This window comes from Phalacrocorax carbo, chromosome 1 (genome assembly GCF_963921805.1).
Source record: "Phalacrocorax carbo chromosome 1, bPhaCar2.1, whole genome shotgun sequence".
NCBI lineage: Eukaryota > Metazoa > Chordata > Aves > Suliformes > Phalacrocoracidae > Phalacrocorax > Phalacrocorax carbo.
In genome coordinates, this window is record NC_087513.1 from 82,949,816 (window position 1) to 82,973,366 (window position 23,551).

Here is a 23,551-nt window from a genome sequence, read left to right on the forward strand (position 1 = left end):
TTCTATGACAAAGTCATGTGAAGTTGTTCCTTCTTGGCTGCTGCTTATTTTCATGCTTGTTTTTGCTGATGTATGCCCACACAACTGCTTGTATTCCTTGTGTTTCAAACCCCATCCTGGAACTAATCCAGCTTAAAGAAGGGAGGGAAGGACCACTTGTTTTTTCAGAGGTGGGGGCTCTGAGGGCTTTCTTGGTTTGTAAACTGGATCAGTTAACTGATAGATTTCCAAGATCAGCCTCACAAACTGGTGGGAGAGCTGAGCGCAGTGACAGATGGCAGGACTGTAGGGGAGATGGGAATGAGAGGAATTTCTGTAACCGTCATTGTCTCTGAGCTTCTTGTACTACAGCTATAGGAATTACAGCCTGATGGACCAACTTGGTAATCAGCAGGAAAAGGATAATGATGAGAATGAGGGAATGGCAGTGTGGGGTGAGGACTGGGAACACAAATAGCCCTTATGGGACAGGGAGGCATGCAGAATGAAAGAGAAGACAGTAAATGGAAAGTTTAGGGGGAGCCTTCACAAGCTGGGCTCCTGCTTCTGCTGCTGTGAAGCAGAATGGAGCATGTTGCCTGCAGAAATCCCCAGGCAGACCTTTGGAGGTCTTTCTTGAAGGCAGAAGCAAGTGGTGCTCAGGTACCACCAAAACCCAGACCTAGAACAGACACCCTGAGCAGAGCTCATCACTTTGTTCCTGTACGATCTGATTAACAATGCAGTCTTCCATCACTAGGCCATGTTCTCCATATTGGTAAGCTCCAGATAAACTTCTGATGTTGTTTCCACAGTATTTTAGCACTTGTCAAACGGGAGATGCCAAGGTAGCTCTTGCTGGTGTGTTTGTATTTGAGGTGTTTGGTGGGCTTTGATCAACCATTGAGTAGCTGGATTCTGTCTTTCTGGAGATGCCAGGGAGTTGTTCAGGGTAGTTCTTCATTTCCTCTAACAGTTTCCCTGTGCAGTCACAAGTATCTTTTCCCTTCTTGCTCTCTTTCAGCATGGGCAGGAGGTTTGGGTTGCAGTGACAGCACGGTGCTGACAATAAGCAGCTCTTAGGGCAAGCAGGCTCAACACATGGGCCACAAGGGCTACATCATTGGGACTTTGGAAGATACCTAGTTCTGCCTTGATTCCCTGGTCAGAGGGAAGAGGATTTCCCTCTCTCACCTGTAATTTTTGCCAGCTAAGAGATTTTGAGCATCCCTTTCTGATGCAGCCCTTGCCTCACTAATCTGTTCCTTAGTCATCTTCGTGCATAGGCTCATGTTCAGAAGGTCCCGCAAGGCTAGATGCAGCTGCTTGCTTGCATAGCTGCTCTTCACAGGGGGAATTACACCCATGGGTTTTGCTGCTGCACCTCTCCATATGTTTCTTTCTGGTTGCTGGCTCGTGCCTCACTGCTTCATATGTGAAGTCCTGCTTGAACTGGGATCCCAGCTGACTCTTCCCCATGCTCAGTCTGCATACTGGGGATGTTTATGAAGGCTTGTAGGGACAGAAGAAAAGTCACAGCAGGGTGTCTTTTTGGTGGAATTTTCTTCCTCCTTGGTCTGGTAGACCCCATGTTAATTGACTTTCACAGCATGTTGCGAGCATATTAGCACATAACCACATTTAAGGGGGAATACATGGCTTTCATTGCTCTCTTGGGAGTTTTTCTGGATCCTCTTAATTTGATATTTATTGATATACAGTTAAAGCTCATGTTCTTTATTATAGGAGATACTTAAAGCTTTCTCAGGCATCCCAGCGCTTCTTAATGTGAGGCCCTTCTGCAGCATCTTGCAGATTGAACAAGCTTTCTCTAATACCTAATTTTTCTATCCTGATTGTTTGAGTCAGAAAGAAAATACCTGGCAAAACAGCTTAGTAGTTGGTAAGTGCTTAGAAGAAAAAAGGATGTTGTTTTTTGCATTGAAAATTTCTTCATGCTTTCTCTTTGAAATTCAACAGATTGGTTTTTGTCAGAAATGTGCTTTTTAACCACTCTGGTGAAAATCTTCCGAAATTTGGCTTTGGAAAAAAAAATCACTCTTTCCAAATAACAAAGAACTCTTAACATTTTGCTGGTCACATCCTTTCCAAGAGTCTGTCGGCACTTGGTAGAGACAAACTTTCTTCCCATTGCTCCTGGTCTTAGCCCACAGCAGCATGGACCGCTGAGGAGAGTCTTAGTTGCCCCCTGAATCAGGGCACACTCGAGACAAAAGGACCTTCTGGATAATTCAATCACTTAAAAAATTTAAGTCTTCGCAGAAGTTAGAGGTGTTGTCATTTTTCAAGGTGTTTCCATTGTGGCAGAGGTTGCCTTAACTCAGTCTCCTGCAAGCTTTGAAGTCTCAGCCCAACAAAGGCGGCCAGATTTTTTAACTTGTGCAAAATAGTGTATTTTTCATTAACCAGATATTTGGAAATGGGAGAAATATTTTGGAAGAAACTTTCTCCGTGACTTTTGCATTGGAAAAATGTGAAAGGGCCCAGGACTGGAAAAATTCATCCCACATGTTAAGGCTTGAGAAAGAGATAAGCAACAGAAGACAGGGTCTCAGAGAAGTATTGGTCAATCTTAGTAATAGGTAGCGATACCAGCCTCATCTGTAAAATGTATTGTTGGAAAAAATGTACTGGCTAGGTTGTGTAAGAGTTAGCCCAAGGCTGTGTTAATGAGAATAAAGACTATTGTAATATATTTTTCCCTGGGACTTAATTGAAGTTGAATGAACAGCTTCAGTTCTCTCACTTCCTAATTTCTGCTGCCTGAGAGCTCTTCCTGCAGCAACACAATTAATTCATCGTCACTTTGTGAATGATTGTTTTCAAAGGGGGGGTTAGGGAAGAGGAAGAAACAAGAGCTTCTAGGCTTCAGGAGTATCACGTGGTGGAAAAGCGAGGGAACTCGCAGAAATTGCAGTTCTGTGGATGAAAAGCTTTTTGCCCCGCCTCCTGGTAACCCATAGGAAATGGCGGAGAGCTTGCGGGGAGAGACCTTCCTGACCAGAGAGGTCCCAGAGCCTTCTGCTTCTTTTACTTTTGATGTGTATGATTGCTTAGCACGGAAACAGACGATGGGACTTTGTCACTGGCATTCCAAAAAATCTCACCATCTGAGGTGAAGCATGAAAAATTTCAGCTTCAAAGTTGCAAGCATATGAAAACAGAGAATGATAATGAAATCCTGATGCAACTTAACTGCAGTGAGCTTTTCTGAACTTTTACTGTTTTATAACGATAATTTGAGGGTGATACCTGTTTGCTAGGAAATAGCAGCATAAACCAAGAGGCTGAAGTTAATGGAGTTATTTTAGATTTACACTGGTGTAATTGAGACTGGAGTTTGGCATTTAGAGCTATAATGTTTTTAATGGATGTTTCATTAAGAATTAGACCAAAAATATGTTATTAATAAACAGCATTTGATTTAGAACCCAGCTATTGGGTAAGCAAACAACCAACACATGAGTGTTTCTTTCAAAACTACTTTGGTGTCAGCTATCCTTGTATGAATCCAAAGCAGCGCTCCAGACTTCAGACAAGATAGTACAAGGCATCATGTCAGATATTTCTGATAGATGGCTGTCCTGGGCCATTTGGTGAAGGCTGAATCGCAGTTTGAAGAGACAGTGACAATGAGGCTGTGCAAACCTCAGTTTCATTCCTTCTTCCACCCACCAAAATAAATGCCAGGGAGCTACTCTTGGAGAAGCTCAGCAGCCTTGTGCGTAGTGAAAGTAGCTCTGCGTGGTATATCTGAATTGCCTTTTCTGATCATTATTGTCCCAAAGAGTCAATAAGAGCTAGTCCCATACAGCTTCACACAGCTCTGCAGGACAGGGATTGCATTGTCTGATGTGTTTTGCTGCTAGAGAGTTGGAACATTTCCTTTACTGTTTCTTGACAAGGAGAGGGGAGGCTGGTGGGCAAAGAGTTAACAGACCTACTCACAGGAAGCGCGCCGAGCTCCCTGTACATCTCTTGGTGGGTCATTGCAATGGAAAAATAAACAACTCAGGAAGTCAGGAATTTCCACAGCATCCCAGAGCAGCACTCCAGTGCATGCAGTATCCTGTCCCCAGTGGAGCCAGATACTTCAGAGGAGGATACAAGCATCCCCGCTGTGTACAATTACGGGATGTGAGGAAGGATAGCTGAATGGGTAGGGCACGTTTTAAGACCTTGCAATCACTGTTTTCCTTTGCCACAAACCTGCCTTGGGCAAATCTCTCTCCTCACCTCCTGGAAGAGCAGCCATCGGTTCCTTGTCAGCTCGCTAGCTGTGGGTAGAAACTGCCTCTCTGGCCATGCCTGGGAGCATTCTCATAAATCATGTGCAGGGCGTGCATGCCCTGGCCTGGTTACTGCTTGCATCTCCCTTCAGTCTGTCCCTTCCATTCTATGGTACCCCGGATCTCCTCATGGAGGAGAAATACATTAAATTTTCTGAGGAGCTCAAGAAACTACTGCAGGGGTAGGTAGATGAGGTCCTTACCTGTTACAAAGCACCTTGGACCAGAATTTTGTAGGCTAAACTCACAGAGAATTAGGCACACAACTAAGTTTTAAAGATAACCCTACTTTGAGCAGAAGGTTGCATTAAGTGACCTCCAGAGGTCCCTTCCAACCTTTGTATGAGGCTGAGTGCACTGAAATGTAGAAATTATTATCTCATACTAAAAAGTGCATTCAGGGTTACTTCATTGACAAAAGCTGGCAAGGTTAGCTCCCAAATTAAGCTGCTTAGTTGCTGTGTAATAAACTCGGTAGCACCATAGCTGCCAGAAGGCTGGCCAGGTTCACTCTGTGTGATAATGAGGGCTCTATGCGCACATAAGGAGCATCTTCTTCCTAGAGCCCAGCTTTCAAGGTTGCATCCAGATGACAAAAGGAGTTGCTCTCCTCAGCATCAGCAGTAGGGAAAGGGGTTTTCAGGCAGAGCCAACATGTAGGTTTGTACGTGGGCACAAGTCCCTTCTAAAAGTCTGTTCCCAGATGGGAACTGGTGTGTACTGAGTGGTTTTGAAAATCCAAAGCATATTTAAGGGCCTGAGGTAGAAAGGAAAAAGGAACCAAGCTTTTCTTAAAGTCTTGTCGAAATAGCTGGCTGTGAGCCCTTGAAAATGTGGAGTCAGGCTGTTTTGAAGACTGGATCCATAATAAATGGCATTTAAAATATCTCCACTTAAATGTGCTACATATGTCGGTGCTGGGATGGTTTGGTTTTTTTTTCCCCAAGGTCTGAAAAGTCCCTTCATAAAGATCCTTGCAAATCTCTGCACAGAAACAACAGTCAGAACCACCACGCTCAAGAATTCAGTTTCTGTTGAGCTGCAGTATAAAATCATGGAAATCTATCTTGAATGGATAGCATTTGAACATTGTCCCTACAGCACATACACCATTTATACCCTCCTTTGTAGTGTTTAGGGCTTGTGGTTTTGGAACCAAGTAACAGGACTCGCTGTATCTTATCCTGCCTTATTTGTTGCAGACCACATTTTGTATGCAAGGAAACAACAGACAAAATAGCCTCCAAAAGAAAGGAAGAATGAGATAGTTTCCTAAGTTGTCTTTGCCTGAGTTGGCAGCTGCTCCGCTTCATTCAGCTTTTTGTTCCCCAGTGAGTGCTGTGCGTGTGTAGCAACAATGGGGTGATGCAGTTACACTGCGGGCTCATGGCGGAGTTCCGTCAGATCCATTCATAAATACAGCCTCGGCCGGCGCGCCGAGGAAGCCAGGCCCCCGAGGAACCGGCTCCGCAGCCCAAGCATCACTGCCGGAGGAGCTCATGGGCCGGCAACAGACAGTCTGGTCAGAGACTTGCCCCTGACCTCCAAATCCTTGCTTGGCTCATACAGCTTTGTATAACGCAGGTGGGTTGTTGCAGCTTTTTAAAAACCCCCATTTTCAATAAACGCTTGTGGCATTTATTGCAGCAGGGTAAATTCGCAGCTTTTCACAGTTGCGACGTATTCCTGTTAGACAGTCAGTTCAAAATCCCAAATCACATTAAGCAGGGAGTATAATTTCAGGCATGGCATCTGCCCCTGGATCACCCTGCCAGTGTTTTGGCTTTACTCTCACTTTTTCCAGTTCTGAAAACATTGTTCTCTCCTGTTGCTATGAGAAATACCCACATGAGCAACAGGAAACCAACAAACTGACTGTTGAAGCTAACAGTGGAACTGAATCTAGAAAGTACACTGTTGAAAGTGCTGAAAAGACCGAAAAATTGCAGAGAAACATGTGCAATCTTTCAGATGCTTAATGTTAGTCATCTTGTATATTGCATTATTACAATAATGTAGCAGTAGTAAGTTGAGAAATTCTGGCATAGATGAGATTTTTCTTTTTTTTTTGAAGTGAGATGCCCTCGTTAGTCTGTATGAAACATGAAAAGCCCTTTAGAACAGCAAATTACTACTTTCTGTACTTACAGATGGAAAAACAGAGATAGAGATGCTTATCTGTAATTGATGCTCTTTGTTACAGTAGCAAAAATAGGCACATTTAGGAGGGAAGATATTTCTGGTTTTAAACTGTGTACATTAGACGTGAGATCACTGAGATACAGTAAATGTAGTAAATGGGCATGACATTCCCACAGCAGCTTTTCAGGCTCTTGTTGTGGAGAACATCGGCGAGCTAAAGGCCAGAGCGCAGCACCCAAAGGCCCTGCTTTGGGAAGGAATCCCTGTCTGTCAACAATGAAGCATGTGCTTTGGAGGTGTTTGAACTGGGGCCTAAATGTAAACCAGCAGGGCAATCCCGACGACATCTCTTCTATTTAGGAGTACAGATGACACGTTCCATGCTGGAATATATGTAAATCCCAACTCTTTAGTGCATGTCTAATTGCTGCTTTCTTAGATTATCCAGGCAATGCATACATGACTGGTGACCAGTATTGTCACAGATATTTCCACCATCCTTTCCATTTACCATACCAGGTCCTACACCTAAAAAGAGTCCTTTTCTGGTTTCCCTTTTGCAATTAGTTTTAAGAAAGAGGAAGAGATCAGGGGCGTTAACAGGTATTTGTTAAGTAATTAATGTATATGTGGAAACCCAACCACACTATAGCACAAAAATGCCAGAAGGCTTTTGCAGCGTTCCCAGATTTGGGACTTTGAGCACTCAGCAAAGCACCGAGGGTTTGGATCCAGGCTTTTAAAGCTGGTCAGGAAATGCGGGAGCATCAAGAAGTATCCAGTAGAGTTTATAGCTCAGTATTTTGCATCATTTGTAGGCATATGTTATATATAACAACAGTCCTACTGTTACACTTCTGCTGCTGGTTGTAAAGGAGAGTAGGGTGTGGTTTGGCTTTTGAAAGCCCTTGAGAAATGACCCACTCAATCACTGAGCAGGGGTGTCCTCAGCCTTGGCATTACAAGGGATTTCATGACTCTGCATTGCTGTTGGCTTGGGCTGTGGTAGTGATGGCAGGCGTGCGATCCCTGATGACTTCCCTGGGGTTACCAAGCTGTGCTCTTGGCAGCTAGATGTCCGTACATCCAAGGTGGGGCTCTGAGATATGGTGTTGCTTCTCTTCAGCACTGGTCTTATCAAAGCTGTTTGTCTCAGGCTTTGGCTGGTGCTGGCCTTAGTTATCCTGTGGTTGCTGATGAACAATGCCTCATCATAAAGCTAAGGTCTTGTCAAGGGTTAAGCAATGTTTAAATTTAACAGAATTAAAATGGAACCTTATTAAACAGTAGCTTTGGTTTCTTCCTTAAATGCTGCCATAATGCATTTTCTGTGGACACAGGTATTCCCCAATGAGTACCACCTTGGATGGGCAAAAGCTGGATGGCTGCAAGGCAGTTTCCATGTACCCAGATGTTTCCCTAAATCTAGTTTTTGATAAACAAACAAACATGAGGAGGTTTGCTGGGGTAAGCTTTCTTATTTCTTCTCCCAGGCAAGATGAAAACTGAGGTGCAAAAGGGGAATCTAAAAATCATGATACAAAAAGCACTGTGTCCTGAGGCACTGTGGAAGGGACCAGAGCTAAGTTCACCACTTCTGCATGGCATGCCTCCCTGCCTGCCAGAGTCCCTGAGCGACAAAGCCGTGGTGGCTGCTAGCACAAGGAGCGCACAGGCTGGCAGACCTGGGTGTTATGTGACTAGTATGGATCCAGGAGTGCGCTGTTGTTTCTCGGCCCTGCCTGGCTGTGAAATGAATCTGGTGGTTTAAGTCTGTTTCAGAGTGGGAGTGTCATCATGGGAGTAGGTGCAATAAATACACAGCTGCAGTCCCCTTACGGTCACAGAAGCTCTGGATTCATTCAAAATAGAGAAAGAGAGAAAAGATGTATGGTTGAAACAGTTTACCTCCTTGTGATAGCCCTCCACTATCGTCTGTTCACTATTGAGAGGAGTGATCTTTGTGGAGAAGGTGGTGTGCTTCTACTCAGTTGCTGTGGGATCTGATGCAGATACCATTGTCATCTGAAAGGTACCATCTGTCAGCTTCAGTTTGGATGGGGTGCCGAGGAAGACTTGAAAATGTCTAGAACAAGTCTATAGCCTAAACCCAAGCCACGTTATTAAAACAGCTATAAAGTGTCTTTTCAGTACCCTCCTCTTTTATTTTTTTCTTTTCTTTTTAAATTTATCAGTTCAGTCATAATCTTGCAAGATGTAGAGGGTGTCTTGCACCTGTTGAACACAGTAAACCTAGGGCAACAGGCTGCCTGGGTCACAATGAGGTAGTCCTGGAACTTGGAGCAGTCAGGACTGAAAATCCCAGCAATTACCAGTGCAAAGCGAGAGCCTGTTGGTTGAGTGGGATGCCTCCTCCCCTGATAGCTTGCCAATGGAGTATAAACATCAGTTTAAAACTGGAAGCTGGGGGGGCAGTATAGGGCATGTATATTATAGAGGTATTGAAAAGTTCAGGAAAATGAATTATGTATAATATTCCGCAGGACCTTTCCTAGTGCTTGTGCTTTCTTTCAAGACTGTAATGAATGGAAATTGAAATCCTCAATTATTACTGACTTGAATAAGTAGATCCTGCCATAGCACTGCTGATTCCTCCTTCTAGTCATTATCACTGCCAGCACTGCCATCACAGCCACGAGGGTACTCCTCATCAGACAGAGAAGAGCATTTCTTTTCCTTCAAATGCATTTTAAGTGTGCTAGTAAAATCACCGAGGGATTAGAAAGTGTCAGAGAAAAAAAAGAAACCCAAAAGTTAATTGCCTTTTTAGTTCTGTACACGCTGAAGTAAAAATAAAACTATGGAATGGAAAGTACCTGAACTATTTTAATCATTAAAACTACTAGACCATATAGAAGAATGGGGAAGTTGATCCATGTGACACACACTTTAAAAACTTTTTTATAAAAACAACAAAGGCAACCCTACAGTATTCTGAAGGAATGGCTTAGTCCCTTTATTGCAAAATCTAGGGCCATTACTTCAGTGCATTATAGTGTTCTTTAAAGGAAGATTTGCTGAAAATAGTGCCATTCGTATTTTTTCTTTGATATGTTTTTGAAAGCTTTAAGTTTCTCTTGTCAATGCCATCTAGAGCTTGTAAAACGAAACTCCACCAATAAAGCATGTACGCATGCAACAAATACACATGAAACTTGGAGGGATTAAAAACACTGCACCATGGGATTGCCAGGCTGTTTGTCCTGATTGGTTTTTTTTGTATTTTTTGTATTTTGTCACTTAACTTTGGATTGACAGGAAGTTCCAGTAAGGCAAACAGAAGTGGTAGCCCCATCTGTAAAATAAGCCACTTGGCTGTATCACACTATGACAATTGGGCTGATAAGATACTCATAATAAATTCTTGGTTTTTTCTTTTCACCCATGAGATTACCATCCAGCCGGTGTACTTAATATGTCTTAAAGCTAGTTGCAGACTGAGACAGTGGTTCAAGTGCACAGCAATTGTGGTTATAGGATTTTTCATGTAAGAGTACAAGCACTTTGCCCACATGTCACATTGGCAAGGGGAGAACTTCTGCCAATTCCAGTTTACTAAAATAGCCATTGGCAGGTTTAGTTGGCATCTCATCTGGCATAAAACCTGATGCTCAAATCTGTCTACAACACTCTTGACATTGTGTAGTGCCATATATCATCTGTTGTCCTGCAGCTACCACAGTGAGTAAAAACCCATCGTGTGACCTGAATACCTTGGCAGAAGTGGTGGTGTGGGACTGTGCGTGATTTTCAGCAAACCAGGATGGCTGGCTGATAGGGTAGTGTGCAGAGCCAGAATTAAAAATTGCACAGCCACAGCCTCACGTGGACAAGTTTGCTGTATCTCCACCATGAGTAATGGAGAGTCTGGGCTGCATCTGCTGGTGTGTTCCAGCTTGTTTTGCTGCAAGACTGGGGTTCACTCATGAATCTGGCATTGGGGCTTTTTTTCCTTACTAGATTTTGATGGTAGAACTTGACAACCTGCAAAATAAAGGTTTCACCATTTTTGGTTTGTGCTGGCCGGGTATTTTCAGCTCCTGGATAGATGCTTCATAGACAAGACTAGTTAAATAGACTGTGTTACTCAGACTAACAAAAACATGAGTTTTAGTATGCAAATAGCAACACTTTTTTAGGAAGCTATTTCATGCTGAATGCAACATGCTGGTCATTTCACCATAGGGTCTTTGTTTTAAAGAATTCAGTGGTACATTATTTTAAGTTCAAAACGTAAGCGTAGACCAGAGCTAACACATGACAGAAAAAGATACATCAGTGGCCTGTGGATCCCCATATGAAATAAAATCTATGCAAGATGTGACAGTTTCAGTCTGTGCTCCTTCACTGGTTTTACATACAAAATGAAGACATCGGAACTGACCCATTTCTCTATAGGATTACTTAGAGATTTTAGCCACTTCATACATTAAATGAAGCATAATATTGTCCATCAGAAGTTTGTATAACAGTGTAAATGACCATATAGAAGGGTGTTTAGCAACAGATAAAGTTGATCCAAATATTCAAGCCTTATGTTCCGAGTGTCACCACCCTTCCTTCCCTAAGCCTGGCTGCAAGGAAATTGCCTCATTAAGCTCTCCAGTCTGAAGCTGCTTGTAAAAAAATCTGGCTTATTTTCAGAAGGACATACTATTTTGAAATTGTGCACCACTGTGCTTTAAAAGAAGATATTCTTATAACAAACAAAACCCACATTTTGAGTGTAGTCTGTTAGAAGAGTCTACAAACTGGTGCCCCTGCTCTTTCTTCCATTTGAAAATGCCTTGACCCTTGAAGTGACTTGCTGCCATTGCCCTCTCACAAGCAGGTGAATGCTTACAACAGACCTAAAACCCACCCAAGCTAATAACAGGGGATTTTCTTTATCTGAGTTTCTGATAGCTTTTGGCAGATAGGTACTTTGGAAGAAAGGCTGAGGAATTTGTCCAGCTCCCATCGTTAAACAAGCAATTCCAGTATTAGGAAATTACTAAGCCCCCAATTATACAAGACGAAGCCCCAGCTATAAAAAACCCCATTTACCTGGTTAAACAAAAGGACATATTCTTACCTTAAAAAAATAAGTTTTGCCAGTAGCAGCAGGAAAGTGGTGACAGACAGAGAAGCCCTTCTCTTTACCTTTTGCTAAAAGGAAGAACCCCATGAGGTGAGGCATGCTCAAAAACTTGCTTATCTGTCCTGGATCTCATCACCAGAAAATCCACTGTGTTCACATTTTATTGCATCTTCAAAGGCTTTTGTCTCAGTCTCACTTCTGAGGCTTCCTGGTCCACTCTGAGCAGGCTCAGACACTAACCAGCCATCTGACTTCAGTGTTGAGTGTTGCCCAGGCCATCTTAAACAGCTGTGTCCCAGCTTACTTTGGCATCATGCTTCATTTGTATTCTGCTTCTGCACCAGTGGTATGGCACATATATACCTTTTTTCCTATAACCTGGTTTCCAGAGGAGGGAATCATGGGTGCCTGGGCTGGGAGGGAGCTCCCATGCACCCCTGCAGGGACCCTCATGTGCTCAGCTGGGCTTAGATGCAAACAGGGGTGGTGGTTGCCCTCCTCCAAAGCACAGGCTTCCTTGATCATACAGGGTCTCAATGAATGCCGTTTGCAGTTTCCTAAGTCATGTATCTTGGCTAACCTTGGGCTGCATTTCCTGAGGATATCAAAAGATATCTGACTCCCCCCTTCCATGTGCCATACTGAATCCTAATTATACTCAACTCTTTAAAAAATACAATTAGAAACTTTGGTTAAGGGCTGGCTAATGCTGGTAAAATTACCTGCTTTCCATAACCTTTTCCTTGGACATAGCAGCACTTTTTTTTGGCACAGTTTCTCCCCTTCCACAAACAAGCCAGCCTGAAGCAGGGGGTAAAGTTTAGCTCCAGCAACTGAGACTTAGGAAAGTTGCTAGCAGTGAGAAGCATTGCTTATAATGGAGCTTTGTTGGGGTAGGTATGGTATGGCTGCAAGCCAGTTAACTTGACCGCAGCTCTTTTTTTCAGGGGCAGTCCCACAGTCCCCAACTCTTGAGACAAAAAGTGAACCCGGGGAAGGCTTGGTCTGCCACCGCACGTACTCAACATTGCAGCAGAGGTTTTTCATGTTGCCATGCCCTGTACTCGGTTTCAGCATGGTGTTACTCACTGTGCTAAGGGAACAAACTCCTGAGCCAGATTGCACACAGGTAGCCCAGATACTCAGGAGATTTTGATGACATCTCACTCTGGCTTTAGCTGACGTGAACCACATCACTGTGAATATTTTTGTTTCCAGGACAGCCAGCATCTCATCTAACCCCTTTTTCCTGGGTCAGTTTGAAAAGCTGTCCCTCACGGCTTCTCTTTCGCGGATGCGCCTTCAGAGGAAGGTTGTTATGCTTCATTATACTAAGCAGGACAGTTTCACGACAAGGAGAGGACATGATTTTGGAGCTAGCAGCTGCTGGCTGGTAGCCAAGAAAAATGGGTGTTCATGACCCACTGGAGCTAATTGCACCCATCACGAACATAAATGTCGTCAGCAGAACAGATACTCTGCATTTGACGTGTTTTCCCAGTCTGCCTAGGATGACAATTTAAACCTCCATACATGAATATTTCAGACTCTCCTGAATAACCTGGTATTGCATGGAGAAAGTGGGCGTTGTTGGTCAGAGCCCAGCTTCCCAGCATCGCAGTTGCATCCCATACACGGTTTCTGGGCTGACACAGGCGCCTGTGGGACCCCATGGAGGTCAGTGCCCAGCTCTGTTCTTCAGCTCCCCTGCCTGAAAGTGGGAATGGTGATAGCAGGTCTCACCACTGCCAGTATTCTGGTTAAATATTGTAAAACTCCTGCTGCCAAAAATGGCATTTCTCTGCTGTCTTCAGAAGAGACAGCCTCTTAGGCAGACTGAGGCTTTAGTGAGTTTATAGTATCAGTACCTTTTCCAGTGTTGTAGAAGGACTCCACAGGGCTGCTTTTAGAAAACCCATTTATTATTTCACCACCTGCCCACCTACCCAGTGTCATATTGATACTCTCAGTCCCAGCACACTGCACATAATTGGCATTGAGTTTATACACTCATGTCCTGGGTTTTAGTTTTCAGTTTCTACTATAACCACGTGTTTGTCTCTGTTTTCTCACACTTTTTAAAAAAATATCCATATTATTTGGTCTTGCAGCATATTATCAAGAACATGGAACATCCTGTAATATTTTAATAGTCATCATCTTCACCGCTGTGTCTGGTTTAAGTGTGGGGAATCCTTCACATTTATTTATTTGTACTTCATGTTCCTTGCAGGACTCCCAATGTGCAGCGCTCCAAAATTTATGTGCTGCTCTTTCTCCAAGTGTTGTGTAGTATAATTTGTAATGCAGTAGTCTCTCGGGCTTGGCTGTGCATTTTTGACTTACATCTTTTTCTAGTAGCTGTCCTTGCTTTAATTCCATGTGTGAATTATTGCCAATAACTATTCCTGAGGCTGTTAAAATAGACCTGCTCTCAGAGTGAAGGTGTGGGAGCGTACCCTATACCACCTCCTCGTCCTCTGCTGCTGAAATCACTTTTCTTCTTTGGAATGCGCTCAGAGAATGATAGGATGGCTGCATGTTTGGGGCTGCATCATTCACTCCTCTTGCCTGAATTTTCACAGATAAATGGACCTTTCTTTTGCCTTTGCCTTGGGGACCCAAATGTGTGACTGATAAAAACTCAGTGACAGAGCACTGCATTCTTCCAGGGACCTCAAAACTCTACTCTCACTTTGATTTACCATCATTTGCTTGACAGTAAAACTGAAGTGTCTCTGTCTATGCGACTTCGATAATGGTTATTTCAGGAGAAAGATGCAGCTTTTTTGTGGTGCAGGCCCACCCAAGTCACTTAATACTGCATAGGAGAATGCAAAAATTCATATAACCCGCCCTTCATTTTTTGCAACACTTTGGGTTCCTGCTGAAGAAGACCACACAAATGAGTAAGAACACATACAATATTAAGATTTAGAGAGTCTGGTAAGTATGGCGTTAGCATTATTTAACCCAGGGAGTTTGTAAACAGTGATTTTACCTGGGAGAATTCAAGGTCATTTTCTGTCACAGCAGATGCTTCTTGGGAATACCAGACTGATGCTTATCCAACTTCTACTAGCTCAGTAAGGAAAAAACCACTGTCATCTCCACTAACAGCTCAATTTGCTCTCTGTCCTCTAGGACTGCCTTAAAGCTTGTCAAGAACAGATCGAGGCGGTGCTAGTAAACAACCTTAGGCAAGTCCGGCAGCAGCAACAGCAAAGCAATCCTTCCAAGACGGTGGACGAACTGGACCAGGCCAGCACTCCCACAGATGTGAGAGATATCAACCTGTGAGGACACCGGCACAGAAAGTCACGCTTGCTCCCCCAGCCCTTTTATTTTTGTTATTATTTTTAGAGTGATTTTTTTTAATCTGCTCCCACATAGAACATATTTAAAGCTCTTTTAGGTATAAAAAATATAAAAACTGAATAAGGAAAAAAAAAAGCATTTGGTGCCTGTGATGTTCTACAGAAGGGAATCCCACAATATATTTGGTAATTGCTATTTGATTATGTATCAGTGATATTAAATGCTTATAAAAGCATACAAAGTAGCTAGATAAATGTAAGCCTGCATTTGTGGGAACAAAGTAGAGTATACTTGTCTGTGTATTATGACCTAGTGCATACACCCCTTTTTTAGATTTAAGAAAGGAATCGTGTGTGCGATTTTATGGCTTGACTAGATTGCAAAGCAATAGAATAAGGGGTTTAGGGCAAAGTGGGAAAAGATCCCTGAAGCAATTGAACCATTTTGAATGCAGAAGAGATTTGCTGATCTGTCACCTCTGTTATTAGTCAGAAGTGTTTGTTGGATCTCTGTATGTTAGTTTTGTTTACTCTTGCTGTCTGTGGTAGCTGCTACCTAAGAAAGAAGATGCTTTATTTTGCCAGCCAGAAGAGCAGGTGGTTTGGTGGGTTTTTTTGGTGTTTTTTTTGTTTGTTTGTTTGTTTTTGTTTTTCTCAAATTCCCCTCTCCCCTCTTGACTTTTTCTACTTTTCCTTCAGAAATGGTTCATTCTAAACACAGCAGCATCTTTGGCATAAGGGCAATTCCGTTTACCCAATTGTGGGCCAAGCCAAAGTTATCAAGTGTTCACATTAGATGGGGAAAATGCACCAATTAATTTCGACCAGTCAGCTAATCAGACCACCTCCAACCTTTGGATTGCAAGATGCAGTGGATCATCTGTGAAAAGCATTATATTCCTTTACAGTGCTAATGCTTCACGTCAATGTTAACTTTTGGCAGCTCCTTAGCTTGGCCGTAAGGACATTTAAACGATGCTCTGTCCATCTTCCTTTTTTTAACCTCACTGTGTTAAAGAAGGTTGAGATTTGGTTTGATCCCTCTTCTACCTACCCATCTTCTCCCACTGCCCCCGCACACTTTATCAGCATTTCATTAACTTTCTTCATCCACAGTGAGTGTTTTTATAAACCATTTCATTCGAAAAGCACTTTGAAAATTGTTCCTAAGGGATTAAATGAGATGGTTTATGACAATTTTGCCGAGAAAAAAAAAAAAAAAAAAAGAAAAAAAAGAAAATGAAAAAAAAAAAAAAAGAAAGAAAAAGTCACAAAAGCAAAGCATATAGCTTTTTATAGTCAATATTTTCCAGTATCTGGTGTACTTGGTTAGTTGCGGTGTTGCTGGAAATACCAACACCTGCTTCAGATGACATTCCTGTCATGACATTCCGGATAAAAGCCTGACGATTTGTATTGTTCAGTGTCACAGAAGGATCTTAATACCAGCTGCATGCTTATCTATGGACGACGTAAGAAATTGCTGGTGCAAAAGACACGAGTGGTAAACATCAAGGTGTGTGACTTGGAGTTTCATTACAAAGGTGTATTCAGTGTACTTGAATTTATTTTTCTGCTCCATCTGTAATGAAGAGGCATTTAGATGGCAAAGGAGTTGGAGCAACTTTTTTTTTTTTTTTTGCACAATTGTATTAACAGTTTGCAAATATACAGTATGAAGCTGTTGGTTGAAATGTTAATGTTTGCGTTTTTAAGACAAAAATCCAGAAAGAACATGCTACTTTGAAGAATATTATATGAATGGACTCAGCCGTATTTGGCTAGATGAGGGTAGAAAATGGAATAAGATTCTAAGGTTTTGTTGTTTTTTTGGTTTTTGGGGGTTTTTTGTTTTTTTGGTTTTTTTTTTTTTGCGCTGCTAAGAAGCTATGATTTGTTTCATTCTTATTCACATTAACAGTACTTAGCTGTATTGTTTCACTGAGTGTGCTGCTATTTTATAAACATTTTTATAATATATTATTTTACTGCTTAAATTTCAAATCCTGAAGTAGATGGTTAAGTGGAGATATGATGAGTTCTTTGATTTACTGGAAATGCCCTGTACAGTTTTTTTTTTCCTAATAGCGTGTTCATGACTATTTTTTTTTATTTTATTTTATTTTTTCCTTCTTTTTTTTTTTCCTTCCTTCCTGATCACATCCTGCAAAGACGGTATACTTACCTCAGGTTTACTGGACAAAACAGAAATGGTTCCCATTTTCACAATACCTCACAACATGACAGTCTGGTTTTTCCCTGGGGCCCGCGCTCCGGCCGTGCCGGGGAGAAGCTGCAGGCAGCCGGAGCGCTGGCTCCCTTTCGGTCTTCGGTATCATTCTCATAGTGGAAAAAATGCATTGACTCTCTGCTGGCAGCTTCACCAGAGCAGGTCCGTGTTTCCCAAAACCGGTGGTGGGGACAGCCTTGTTTCACTGCCGTCACTTCCCACCTTGATGTTCCGTGTTGGGAGCACCTGAAGTTCAGTGATGATGTCTCTCCTGGAGGAGAAAAATAGTGGATTTTGTGGAAGCAAGACTCAGAGCTGCAGGCAGTGTATATGACAGATCAGATCATTCCCTGACAGCCTTCCTTTGTTAGGCTTCATGGGGAGGTGTTCCAGAGAGTCCCCAGATGGTGGGGTGCCCTGTCCACACGCTGGGCTGTATCATGGCTGCCCATAGTGAGCGTAGGCACTACATCCATCACATTTGCCTGGTTTGCTCCCCACTGTGCTGTAGGTTGAGTGAAGGCAGGAGTAGTATTTAGGGTGCCTGCCCCTGCTCTTTGTACCACCTCCTTCAGTGCCTCGGTCCCATGCGGGGGTCCCCTCCTGCAATATTGTCCCCCCAGGTCTCTGCAGCACTGATGGGGAAGCGGGGTGAGGTTCCATCACTGATGTTGGCTCCTCACATGGCAGTCAGAGGGGTGAGGAGCAGGCACAGGAGTTGGAGTGCCGTTCTGCAGCCCTGGTCCCTCACAGGGACCTGGCGGATCTGCAAGTGTCACTGCCATCAGTAAGAGTGTCCTTGGCTACAGTGATGTACTCAAAAAATAGTTACTGTCTAGTTACACCCAGAAGCATGCTGTATTTAAAGTCTGGAAAGCCTAGAACTTGAGCATTTTCACAGTAGCATTCAAAATTAAAATACTGCATAGTACTCCTTTTTAACAGACATTTAAAAAAATGAATATTGCTATTGAAAATGAAGTGTGAGATTTTTTTTTCCCCAAACTGCAGAAATCATAAACCTTCCTTTTAACCTTTTGAGTTAATCAAACTCAAAAAAATACGTTGCTGATTATACCTTCACAAGTGCCAAAGGATTGGCACAATCACTGAAGGCATTTCTCTCCCAGCTTCCTATTGATGGTACTTTGATGATCTTCCCCTCCCTCCCATTACTGTAGTGTAGGAGCACCTCATAATCGATTTATTTATATTCCCAACATGCTTGTGAAAGAGAAAAATACTATTAATCCCATGTCAATGATTTATGCTTGAATTATCGGACGGCTCTTAATTACTCAGCAAACCACCTGGCCACTGGATTTTTTCCACTATGTTTATTACCATGTTCTCATGTACCTCAGAAATCACTCTCGGTTGCACAGTTTCTGTTCTCAGACTCTTTTTTTTTTTTTTTTTTTTTTTTTGCTTTATCGAGTGTGATGCCATATCAAGTCAACGTTATTCTCTCACAATGTGCTCTTTAAGAGGTGTGGATGTTTATATGGTCAGGGGATGCTAGAAAGTGCAGTAGTAGACATGATCAGTGTAAACAAAAGTATTTAGAAAGTATGTGAGGTTGTTTTTGATGGATAAGACTCTGATACAGTGTAGTCTTGATTGCCTTTTAAAAGGTCTTGTTTATTCAGTGTTGTCATTTTTATTAATAACCTGTTGTTTTGACTAGTTTAAAGATGGTTTTAAGAAAAGTGTTTTGGCGGGATTAGGTATGCTGTATGGACAATAAACTCACCTTGACCTAAATTTGCCTGTCTTGGTTTTATTCATTCAGTGTGAAGATGGTGCAAAAGGAGACGTGATTCTAGGTAGATGGTGTTAGCAGGCGTATAAAATGTGAACTATTGAATTTTGCAGTCACAGAACGAGTTTTCCTCTAAAACGTAGCTCACTGTGTCCTGGGTAGGCAAATTCTGGACTGTTTCTTCTGTGAAACAGTCCCATGAGATTTAAGAACAAAGTCCTAGAAACAGTAAGTTGCTGGATCGAAACATTTCATGGAAATCAAATTGAGCTGGTGGAAAAGTCCTCGTAAGTACACTTTTGCAACTAATTGAAATATTATTTAAACCTCCACTTAGTTACTGGTTGCATTTAAAGACTACTGCAAAAATTCTGTCGTTTTTCTTTCTATAAGCTTTGGACAAACTGAGTAAAAGGAGAGGGCTTTGTGGTGAAGCCAGTGGGAAGAAATGAGCCTCCATGCACAGAGTGTCCTTCCTCAGCCTGCGCTCAGGAGGCAGGATGCTCGCCTTCTCCCTCTTCCATGTCTGCTGCTCATGGATGCTTGCTGTGAACTCACCAGTCTCCCATGTGACATGCTTGGCCTGACCTCAGGGTCTCTCCTTCTCCACTGCCATCCAGTAGTACTCTTATGCTGAATTTGAGGCCTGCGTTGGGCACCCCTGGGGAGAAAAAAGAGGCACTGAAGAATGAAGAAGAGGTATTTAGGTAGACACACTGGGGAAAAAGTAACACCATCATAAAGTGAATAATACAGCCAAAACCAGAAGAGAAATGAAAGAAAAAAAGGAAAAAAGATTTAATGAACAGGGAGAAGGGAAAATATGCAAAAGGAAAACACGTTGCTAAAATGAAGAAATATGTGAGCAAAATAGATATGAACAAATAGAAAAAAAATCATGGATGGGTAAGGAAATACGAACAAAATCTTGAGGTGGTGAGTCAGGAGATACAAATCTTTCTGGTCATAATCACACAAACTTGGGAGCTTTAGGCAAAGTCTCTCAATACTTCCATGTGAAAGTGACCTGTTGCCTCACGTTTCACAGGTTGTCTGCATGAAAGGTAGAGACTTTAAAGCACTGTGATTCCTCCTGTTCCTCCAGCCACCATTTAACAGCAATCTGCAGCATTTCCTAGGTGTAACTTAGAGCCTATGAAGAACTGGAACTCATGAGAGTTGTTCTTACACCTTCCATTTGTAGTTTAAAGCTCAAAGGGGTGCTCTCTGGCATAATTTCAGGTTTCAGGGGATTAATTCCTTTCCCACTATAGTGTCACCAGTAGTCCTGGAACTGCAGGGATGTGCACTGCAGTTTTGCGTTTAAGAGGTTTTACTAAATCTAGATTTAGCAGAAAAGAGATCTTCTGTTGCTGTTTAAGTAAATGTATGTTTTTAGAATTAGTGGATATAGGGTGTAGAAGCTGAAATTGAATTTAATAGGACAACAGCCTGTTCCCTTCCTTTAAAGAAAGCTGGCTGAATGCCGAGAAGCCACATACAATAGGGTTAAGTTCCATTATTATGTGGCCTGTGAAACCATTTTGTATTGTCATCTTCTTACCATCTGCAAACAATTTCTGCCCATCATGATCCTATACTTTACATGAGGACAGCCTGACGATTTTAAGGAAAGACAACATAGCAAAATCATGCTTTAAAACAACTGCATGCTGGACTGACTTTTATGTATAAGAAAACTGTGCAGGCGAAGAGAAGGCAGCTTTAGCATTGAGATTTCAGAAGAGAAAAACACCATGCAATTGCTCAGTATTTCCAATCTTGGTGTATGAGTTAGATTATGTTTTATTTTATATTTCCCCAAATCTTTCTGTAGGGAATAGAAATGCAGTTTATCTTTCTAAGCAGGCAATTTTCCTTTGTGTTGCAAATAAGGCATCCTTAATGCTTGTTTCGGGAGTCTTTTCAAACGCTTCTGTTGCAATTGCTGTATTTTTTAATTTGTTCATGAACTATGTAGCCACTCCTCAGCCTGCACTGCTGTAAAGAAGCAAAAAGCCCTACAAATCTAATGTAACCAGCACAAGGAGAACGAAATTCTGTGCCTGCTGCTAAACCTTTTAATAGGTTTAATAATTTTCCCACCAACTCCAGTTCATTCTTGCCTTGTACTGTAAATTACATCAATCACATCAATAAATGTGAAGCTGATGTAAAGGCAGGTACAATTTCTGCTAAGTCTGGCCAAGCCATTTCCTTTTTTTCAGCAAGAAAAGTCAGGATTTAGCTGCCAAGAGGTATGAGAGGCGTGAAGCCGTATTTCTGAATATGGTGTTAACCCTTGAGCATTATCAGTGCTTTATCCTATTAAAATCAGCACACTGAAGCCCACTGTCTGCAGTCACAGCCCATCAGTTGTCCATACTCTGCCTGGAAGGATGCGCAGGAGGATGCATAAATGACAAGCATTTTCAAACATAGTGTAACTGGAATGTCCCATGGGCAAAGAGTGAGACAAAGGGCACCTCGCGTGCACTATCAAACACATGGACTGCTTAATGGCAATGTAGATCATAAGGTAGAAAAGGTGTATTTTAATCTAACATTTAATGGAGAAGAAACAGGTCAGGAAAGTATGGTTTTGCTTATGCGAGTGACTCAATTGGTGACATACTTTCACACCCTTCTGCAGTCACTGGCAAGCATAAACATAGAGTAGTTGCATTCAGTTTTTAGAGAATAATATTAGAGCCTTCTCTGCACTGTTTGCAAATCAAAACCAGCCAGCTGGCATGAAGGGAAACAGGCTATGCTCTACTTCTTTGTCCCCCACAGCCCACTGAATCATTTCTCCCAATTAAGGGAAAGTTTATTTCAGAAAGACTTTGGGGATCCCTTTAGATCACGTTTACTTTGTACCTCCTTGAAATACTAAAAAAAAACCCCACACTCTTTCATTTTTCTTAATATAATGATATATTTCAAAGGGTTCCCAAAGGTGATTTGCATTTCAGCTGTGTGCAGTCATAGGGGTACAGGTACCACAATATTTTTACACCAAAAAGAGTGCATAGCAGCTGATGTTGGTGCTGATGCTGCCAGGGGACAACAGTGAAAATCGCGGGGTCTTAGTATGGACACTTGTCAGGGAGAACATCAGGCCAGCACTCAGCATGGCCTTCAGGTACACTGTGGGGAAGGGCATCCCTCAGTAGCAGATACGTTAAATCAAGACCTGTTGGCCTTACAAGTTAAGGTGAGCAAAGCTGAGGTATTTATGCTTAGGTATGAGCTTCGTGTATGCAATATGTCTGGCATGAAGGGCTGCTATGAGTTCTGCTGCAACCTGCGAGAGAGAGTAAAGGAGCTGATGCAAAGCACAGTAAGAAAATGAGAATAAAAAGGGGAAAATGTCTGTCTCCTTAAATGTCTGTCCTTCTGTGGAAATGATGTGGTGATAGCTCTGTCTTGCTATTGAGTTTTCTCTAAAAATAAACTGGGATGTTATTTGAGCTCTTCCAAAATATAACATGCAGAAAGTACAAGAAGAATTAGGACAGAGTGGTGAGGGAAAGAGAGAAAGGTCAGTACACTGGCCACGTTCTGGGCTGCAGCTCCTCAGATTACTTGGTAATGCTTCTTAAGGCAAAACTGGTTTGTCTGGCAGGAGACTAGCAAGCATCCCTGAAGAGCAATAGAGTGACCTTTCTGATGACTAGGGTTTTGAGAACCTGAACAAAACTGTGAGTTGGACATAACCAGCTGGAGGATGAGGAATGAATTCAGGATTGTTACCCAGCATCCCCGAACAAAAATTTCCCTCAGTTTTTCCAGCTTTCTCAAGTTCAACCTCTTTGCTTCTCCAGGAAGTTTTTTATTTCAATTTCTTTGGATTTGCTTCTCACACACGACAACATATTGATTTTTCTGGAGTGTCCTGATGTTATTAGTTAGTTTCCCAAGTTTTGGTATTAAGGCTTGGCCTAATGTTATAGGAATTGGCAACCGAAATGCACAAAATTTGGATATCATTCTCCTTGATGACTAGCAGCACCAGAGCAAAAGATTAAATATATTATCTAAGCAAAATGCAAAGTTGAATGAGAACTGACTATAGCTGGACTGTAAAACCCGAGGGTGCAGACTGCAGCAGGACCGCTAGATGACGATAATGTAACTCCTACAGCTGCCGCTATTCCTGGAGCTCCTCCAGGAGCTGCCTGGGGTTTCCCAGCCTTCTGTGAAGTAAAATGTTTAAATGAACCTTCTCGCTTTTCCAACAGCTCACCTGAACATCTTCATCTACCAGTAACCCTGCAGCTGCGACTCGAACTTTTACACTTAGGAGTTTGGGCAAATTGGTGTGAAGTGCTGTTGCAGGAGCACAGAAGGTTTTCTGTTCAGTGGGACAGAAGCAGGATCAGATCCTGAATGACAGGTGGGCTGCCAGGAATATAGCCCAGGTGGTCATTTCAGTTTTGCGTTCCTAATTGCTGACTGTTGTTTCAGGGAGACTAGATAACTCTCCCTGGGTTGATAATATTGTCTGACGTTAGTGGTATGTGATCCATATGATGACGAATTTAGTAGATTAGAGTTTAAAATTTTTATTAAAATAAAACTTTCTCATTAAAAAATGTTTAATTTCCAGCTCCACAAAAGCTTTTTCTTCCTAAGATGACTTCCTCAAAGGGCTATTAATCATCTGGTGAAGCATAGTGCTTGTGTTAGCAGTTGTGCTTTAGAAAC

General features: G+C 42.3%; 1 protein-coding gene across 1 annotated transcript in view; it reads left to right on the forward strand.

The window, feature by feature from the left end:
* Positions 1-18,843, forward strand: part of CCND2 (cyclin D2) — a 38,622-nt gene extending 19,779 nt beyond the window's left edge. The window contains exon 5 of the mRNA XM_064462341.1: positions 14,677-18,843. Within this exon, the coding sequence (XP_064318411.1) occupies positions 14,677-14,832 (156 nt within the window). The 3' untranslated portion in view covers positions 14,833-18,843. The remainder of the gene's footprint in view (positions 1-14,676) is intronic.
* The last annotated feature ends 4,708 nt before the right edge of the window (positions 18,844-23,551 follow it).